Consider the following 7,676-nt stretch of genomic DNA (forward strand, 5'->3'; position numbering starts at 1 on the left):
ACTTTCTTTCTAGTCGCTCTACGACAATTTCATTTTTCCAAAATATTCGTGTCTAACATATCACACACACATTGTGCATTGAAGCTCAACCGCCCACATGTAGAAAAAATTAATAATAAAAGTAAAATACATGCGACACTCGAAAGTTCCATAGATCTAGCTCATTATACAGCAAAACGGATCATATTCCAATGTATTAACACCAAAATATACAGTAATAATTACAATAAATCCAAGTGCTTTTACGATGGGAGAAATAATATTCCCCTAATTGATAAATGAAATACATATCCAAAAAATAAGAAATTCATTATTAATGTCGACTGTCATGACTTGGTAAAAAAAAAACTGACCAGACAGAACCTGAAGCTGTGTTACCACCAAGTTTCAGTTAGTCGTAGCATCATTCTTGATGGGGTGAAATGAACAGAATGCTGCAGAAAATGAGGATGTCACCATTGCCAGTCATGCAAGCCCTTTCACCCTGTTTAATAAACAGAGCAACTTGGGAAGAAAACTCATCCATGATATACAGTCCAGCCCAAGCCATCCCAATGTTCAACCTGCTCAATTGAATGGAATATAACGATGTAGATAAGAATGCATAACTAACTTTATTAGGGAAAAGAAAACATTAATGATTTTACAGCTTCTGGACGCATAATACATAATAGGGCGTAAAAAGAAAATTCTTTGGACTCATAAGAAAATTAAGTTGCAAAATTCCTGAAGAAACCTTGTAACAGAATAAAAAGATTAACTGAAAGACAATGATTACCTCATAGGGTTATGGACAAAAAGAAAATCACAATCTAGTCAGTTCAAAATTTTTGGAAACTTGATCAATGATATCTGTGAAAATTGGCTTTTTCAAAGTTTGACTGTAAAGAATCTTCATCAGCTTCCGAGTCAATGTTATCATCCTCATGTTCATCATCATCAAACTCACCATCATCTTCATAGTCGTCAAACTCATCATCATATTCCTCATCACCATCAGATGCCATACATGAAGCTTCATCCTCACTTTGCAATCGAGTACTTGACAAACTATTTACTGAAGCTTCAAACTGAAAACCATTCCCCACTCAAGTAAGTACATTGCAACATACCCAAGACAAGAAAAGAAACAACATATGTAACTCACTTGGGTGAGTTCCGAAACAGGATCAAACTGGCCATGCTCGCCTGAGTCCCCATTATTGTCATCCTCAACATCTTGAGAGGCACCCTAAAGAATCAACAACAGTTTCTCCAGTTTACTTTAAGCATAATGAGACAGAAAATATGGATAACATTGTACTTTGAAAGCAAAAAAAAAAAAATGCTTAAAGAAACAAAATCTACCAGAGTTACTTTCTCTTTTTCCCACTTGATAGGAAAGAAAAGCAACACTAACTAATTCCTCCAGTCATAATTAGTAAAAATAAAATAGAAAAAAACCTCTCATATTATAACCTCATAGGTCTGACCACAGACCCTTGCATACTCTCTCATTAAATTGGCATTAGTAAAGAAAGATACATAAATCTATATGGCAAACAGTAAACCATAAATAATACAGGACAATAACTAGATTAGCAATCATATTATTACTATAAAAATGCCAGTGTTGGTTCAGTTCTGTGATTCACCTATCTACATTGTCATGAACATAAGATATTTTGTCTGTTTTTTCTTCTTTTGCAAAAAAAAAAAGGCAGAATCATTTTCCTTGAAATTCTGGAGATTGATTGCAAGTATATTGGAATGCCAACCATGCATATTGATTGGCTTCCACTACTCACTGTGGCATCTCCACTAAATTCAACAATATAGTTCGTTGATGAAATTTCAATCTCATAGTTATTGGAGGTTTAACCATGATGGGCAGAACTCCTAAAGCAGAAACCAGAATAACAAGTGTATAAGACAACTGAACTGTTAGTAACCTCAAGCATTCAATTCAGTGGAACTAAAGTTTATACAGCCAATTTGGCTTCAATTACTAGAGAAATGACTGGGGCAAAAGAATAGTTCATATACAGAAGTATGTCATGCGAGGAAAGAGATCCGAAATAAAGATATAGATTTCTGGTGTCCAAGAATAATGGTTTCAAGTCCATACCACTTGTTAAGAATAACTAGTGTTAGGCATGCACATACATCTAGCATAAAAGTTACAGTCTCAATAATTGACTATACACAGGAAAGGAGCAGTTACCATTTCCCCTTTCATTTGCTCTATGGTTTTCTCCAGTTCAGAAATATGCTCACTCAGAGCCTGCAAATAGTATGATGTAAGACATAACAGTCATATGGAACCACCGTGATGACGTATAACAATAAAATCAGAATGTAAGAGGTCAAACCTCATGGCGTTGCATTGCAACTGAGCGCTTCAATGCCTTTGCCTTTGTTAGAAGGTTTCTTGGCCTCAGGCTAATGGGCCGACGGTAATTTTTTCCACGATAATAAATAAGAACATATCCTTTGGGGAGCCTTTCTATTGCCACCAGTATCCCACCACTCTCATACTCCAATAACCTGGCTGTATCTTCAACATATTCAAGGGTCTTTTGTTTGGTTATTAGCTTCACAAGTTCTCTGTGCTTCCAATGCAGATGCATATTCTCAATGACACCATCAAAAACACCACGAATACCTGGTATATTATTATACAAACCATCAGCATTTTAACTCTGATTTCAAACGTCAGTCACCAAATCAAAAGATTACACACCAAGAGGTAAGTATGGTTTCATTCTTAAACCAACTCTGCGATACATAGCCCGTTCCTCATCAGTAATTGTTTCTTGGTCATAATCTGGCGAAGCAGGGATCATAGAGGCTTCTACTTTAGCTAATAGTTTCTCTGCTCTAAGCTTTTTGGCTTGGGCCTGTTTGTGCATTCAAGCATTCAATTAACATCAATAAACAAATAAGTAAAATAACTAAAACAAACTGTAAACTTGAAGAAGGTACAATCTTGGAAAAGTTTATAGCATACAGCAACTACCAAGATCCACTAAGCAAGAAAGTGATCATTTTCAAAAATTAATAGCAAACCGAGGGCCAAAAATAGCAGCCAGTTTCAGATCTTCAAAAAAATAAAACAAAATAAAGCTTATTTGGCATACAAGAGGGAGCCTGATAGTAAACTCCCAAGAAGCTAGACATGCTTGTACAGTAAAAGAAGGTTCTATGATTAACTTTGCAATAGTTTAAAATAACACAACATTAGTTAATAGTTTCAAATAGCCGAATCTTTTCTGAAAATTTTCTTTTTGAGCATAAGGGTATAGCTATTATACTTACAACAGCCAGTTTATGTTTGATGTGCTTTACAAGTCTAGCATGCTTAGCTTTGGAAGCTTCTTCAATCATCTTTTCACGTTCTTCTGCAGATATATCTCTTCCCCAGCGGGCTTGAGCTTCATAAAACTCAGCTAATGTACCTGCAGGAGTCTGTCCTTTATCTTCTTCACCTGATTGAGCTGGCTCAACTGCTCTGATCCGCACTTTCTCCTCGACATCTTGAATCTGTTTTGTCAACTCCTGTCTTTCTTGCAGAGCAGCAGCAACACTTGTTGGAAGGAAATCTTTTCCTCGGTATATGACAATAAAGTACTTGTTTCTGAGCAGCAAGATGCCTCCAGTTAAGTTCTGCAAAATTGTTAGCATGCATGAGCAGTAATTCTTACGTCTCCTTTTGAAAGTACAGCATATCTTAAATGGTGAAGAGTCCATAGAAACACATGGAAAGAAATGTCATACACCGGGGAAAACTGGTGAACTATAACACAATGGTGGTAGTAAATGTTTCTTTTATAATCTTGGATAAAAGTTAAAATGCTCCTTTAAGCAGCTTCATTAAAGTGTGTCCCACTAGGCACTTTTTCCATCGAATGAGATTATTATGCTTCTCTGTTATATTTCATCAAGTTAACTAATAATTGTTACGTTGAATGTATGCTCATAAACTAATATAAGTTTCTAATGTCTTCAAATTAAATGAGGTTTGGTTTAAATGAAAGAAACAATTAGTTTGTTCGCGTGAGTTGATATTTTGACTGAATCAATTGTTGTGTATTCTTGCTCAACCAACTGCACAAAGATAATCAGGTGCTCTCCAAGCTTTCTTGGCCACAATAAAATAGAAATAACCTCAAGAGAAATTATCTACATGCTCCTATAAGAGTATCATGAAACAATCAATTTGTTTGGCATGCTCAGTTGAAAGAGGTTTGGCATAAGAATGGTTCAGTTTGAGGACTGATGAGAGGTAGAGGTAGGCCAAATATCATATGGTAGAAGTCAAGGTGACCAATCTATTATATATTTGGGTCATACTAAGAACACAACCTTTGATCAAGCATAACGGAGAAAAAGCATTCTTGTAGTCAAACACCCCAATAAATTTGGGATTTATTCTAAATTGAATTGGGTTGAGCACAGCAGGAACCTGTCAAAAACTGTTCACCTATAGCATGAATCAGGTAAAGCCGTGTGGCAGCCAAAAGATTAACAACAATTACTAAAAAATAAAAGTTAATGATCTGCTTTGTTTATGGGGACTGAAACCTTCTTTATCCTTAAACTGGCAACAAAGCAGAAACTTGAACTTTGATAAAAGAAACAATGCTGAGAACTGCAGCAGCAGAGGAAGAAAACAAGCTGATTTAACAACGGCACCGTTCTGAACATGATTTTAAGAGTAATTCTTAAGAGTAAAAAAATTTGCTTAGGCAATACTACCTTTGCATCCTGCTAGGAACTTAGCATTTTCTTGTTCATGCAATGGCTTAGAGAAACAAATTTTAGGCAGAAGATTGAGAATATACAAGTCACTAAAGCCTTGAAGTTGTCAAAAGATCATACCTTTAGCTCCTCAGACATAAGCTTGTTATTTGTATTCTGAATACCTCGTTTTACAGCAATCTTTGCAACAAGGCTTTTCTCCCAAAGTTTAATTATAGCAGCCGCCAATCCCTGGTGGTTTCTATTCCTCCCTAGAAGAATATTTACATAGAAAAACTTTATTCAATGTCCCAAACAGACAAGGTAAAGTAAGAAAGAATGGAGAAAAGGTGACCATACCCAGGGCAAAATGACAAGGAAGTGATTTAGCAATTTTCCGTAAATTTGTCATTTCTGCATTCGTAAGCCGTGCTCTCATTCCAGCAGGAAGAAGCCTGAAAGGTGTTTTATAACCAGGTATCTTTTGAGGAAGTAAATCAGCATCAACTGGAAGTACTCCTGTACCCCACCACTCAACAAACCTAGGTCCTAGACCATCTAGTAGACTGTTATACTCAGCTTCCTCTTCAGTCATGCTTTCACTACGTTCAGGCTTCACCACAATTGGATCACACTTTTCAGGGGTTGAAGTCGTGCCAGATTCACTTCCCCTTACTGCATTGCTTGCAGAAGAAACATCTGGGACAAAAAGAGTTTCTCCTTCTCCACCAATAGATGGGGATCTAGAAGGACCTTCGTAGTTACTTCCACGATAGACCACCATAACACTTCCAGATCTCCATAAAACTAATCCTCCTGTACGACGCTGACCATCAATTCAAGCCGTGAATATTTATGTTGTAACAGGTACTCAGAGCCATGACATCAGATTAAGGCAGAGATGCAAGGAATTATAAAACTTTGGCTACAGATATCATAAGTTACTTCAAAATCTACATAAAAACATGAATAATTTTATCCACCAATTGGCATCGAAGACTATTTGGCCTGTTACTTTTGTGACAAGCTCCTTTATCATGTCCAATGAGCAATTCACATGTTCATGAAAATTTTGACTTATCCATTTCATAAACTGCTATGAAAAATAATTCAAAGGCTAAAATTGGATTCCTTTCTGAACTATCTCATGCCGTATCTGATGAAAACTAATTCAATACTAATGCATTACATTTGTTTCATAATATCTCATCCCTTATCACCATTCACCAAGAAAAACCAAAAGGCTTAATGTATAAAAAATCTACTCTATAAAATACAAAATCTTATTACGACTATATCACCTCCATGGCTCCATTGTAAAATCATCCAATTTTTTTTTCTTAGCTATAGACTTAATTCCAAGCCTACCAATAATCTTTAAGTAATAGACTTGCATGAACAACAACATATTTGATACGAACAAACCAATAACATAATTTCAAAGGTCAGGCGAAAACATAAACACAGAAAACATCCGACATTTCCAATGACTAAAGCAACAACCAACCTCAACAATCTCATGAGCAGTCTTCATATCCACAGCTAGAAACTCATGAAACTTAAGCCTAACTAACTCCTCCTTCCTCCACTTATCATGAATCTTCTCCAAAACCGCCTGTGTAATCCCCGCCTTCGGCACATTGATTCTTTCCCTTAAATACATGCCCATCCTCCTCAACCTCCTCAGCTCCTCATCCTCAATTGTCAGCTCCGCCAATGTCGGTGCCTTCACTCTCCTCTTCTTAAATCCTAAGCCTCTCTCCTCCACCACCTCCACCTCCGCCTCCTCTCGCTCCCACGGCAGCACAGCTTCTTTCTTTTCTCTCTCTATCACCATCGTATCAGGCCGTACCCACTCTCTTTTCAATAAATCACCTAACCTCTCTTCTCCAGTCACCGGCGTCTGATTATAGTCGTCCGTTTCATCATCGTCTTCTTCTTCGTCATCTGATCCTAGCCCTAAGTTTCGCAATCTGAGAACGATTCTTTCAATTGCGCTTTGGCCTTTATCTTTATCAAAATATCGAGTTTCAACATCAACCTTATCATTAGCGTCCGATTGGATGACTTTTCCGGAAGGAGAGGGCCAGGCTTGGAAGGAAGAAGATGCGCCCGAGGATTGGTGGTCCCTTGGGTAACAATAGGGCTTGGACGTGGAGCTAGGGTTATTTCCTGACCGGAGGGAAGAGAAAGGTCTAAAGAAGCGAAATGACGGTTTTGGGGCAGAGAAGAAAAGGTTGAGAGAAGGAGAGTAGGAATAAGAGTAAGAAGAGAAAGGGAGTGAAGTTCTAAGTGGTATTTCCGTTAATTTTATGGCGGCCATTCTTTTTATTTGAATTTTAAGGTATGGTCTTGTTATTCAGGAACCGTGGCACAGCTTTGGTTGCAGGGAGTGAGAGTGCAGCAAACTTGGAAGAAAGCCGTTTTCGGTGAAGGGAGAGATAAGATTGTTCCTTTCTTTTTGGGATATTTTGGTATGGATATGGGTTTGTTTGGGAACATTGGGTTTTGATTCTTTTTGTTACAAATTGGGCTAAGCAATGCTCTATTTTTTTAATTTAATTTAAAAAACTATTGCATCATCTATTAAATTTTTAAACTCAACTAATAATATTTGGTCAAAAAATTCAACTAATAATGAAATTAAAAAATTGTCACAAATAATTTAAGATATTAAAAAATTATTATAAAAATAATAAAACATATGATAATATTCTAATGTCACTAGTGGAATTTATAAAAAATAAATTAGCTCTTCTTACTTGTGATTAAGCAAATAATGAATAAAAAATAAAAAATGAGTAGAAAAATATCTAATTAGAGCCTAAATTAACCAAATTCATGACTTTAACGCAGCTACCATTTGCATTTGAACAAGACCTTGCAAGTATATCTACGACTACAAACAAGGAATGTTTTTAAAAAATATAGCAAAAACAGTATGTAACATCCAAAGA

At 36.4% G+C, this 7,676-nt stretch overlaps 1 protein-coding gene across 1 annotated transcript; it reads right to left on the bottom strand.

Moving 5' to 3' along the window:
• Positions 1-136: 136 nt before the first annotated feature.
• LOC111310813 (CRM-domain containing factor CFM3, chloroplastic/mitochondrial-like) lies at positions 137-7,186 on the bottom strand. Its single transcript, XM_089765800.1, has 10 exons — positions 6,227-7,186; positions 5,080-5,545; positions 4,861-4,991; positions 3,298-3,645; positions 2,723-2,879; positions 2,352-2,644; positions 2,204-2,263; positions 1,148-1,231; positions 779-1,070; positions 137-563 (listed from the first exon to the last, which is right to left on the bottom strand). The coding sequence occupies exons 1-9, from the start codon at positions 7,040-7,042 to the stop codon at positions 843-845; spliced, it is 2,583 nt and encodes an 860-aa protein (XP_089621926.1). The 5' UTR covers positions 7,043-7,186; the 3' UTR covers positions 137-563; positions 779-842.
• Between the last annotated feature and the right edge of the window lie 490 nt (positions 7,187-7,676).

This window comes from Durio zibethinus, chromosome 9, assembly GCF_047325235.1.
Source record: "Durio zibethinus cultivar Kanyao isolate XHJ-2024 chromosome 9, ASM4732523v1, whole genome shotgun sequence".
In the NCBI taxonomy this organism is placed as follows: domain Eukaryota; kingdom Viridiplantae; phylum Streptophyta; class Magnoliopsida; order Malvales; family Malvaceae; genus Durio; species Durio zibethinus.

What these genes read in the sequence shown, in the direction of transcription:
- LOC111310813 (XM_089765800.1), bottom strand. Translation starts at nt 7,042, where the DNA reads ATGGCCGCCATAAAATTAACGGAAATACCACTTAGAACTTCACTCCCT. An exon ending in TCAAACATAAACTGGCTGTT is followed by an intron (nt 2,880 to 3,297) that starts GTAAGTATAATA and finishes ATGCACAAACAG; the next exon opens with GCCCAAGCCAAAAAGCTTAG. An exon ending in AGCAAATGAAAGGGGAAATG is followed by an intron (nt 1,232 to 2,203) that starts GTAACTGCTCCT and finishes TTGATTCTTTAG; the next exon opens with GGTGCCTCTCAAGATGTTGA.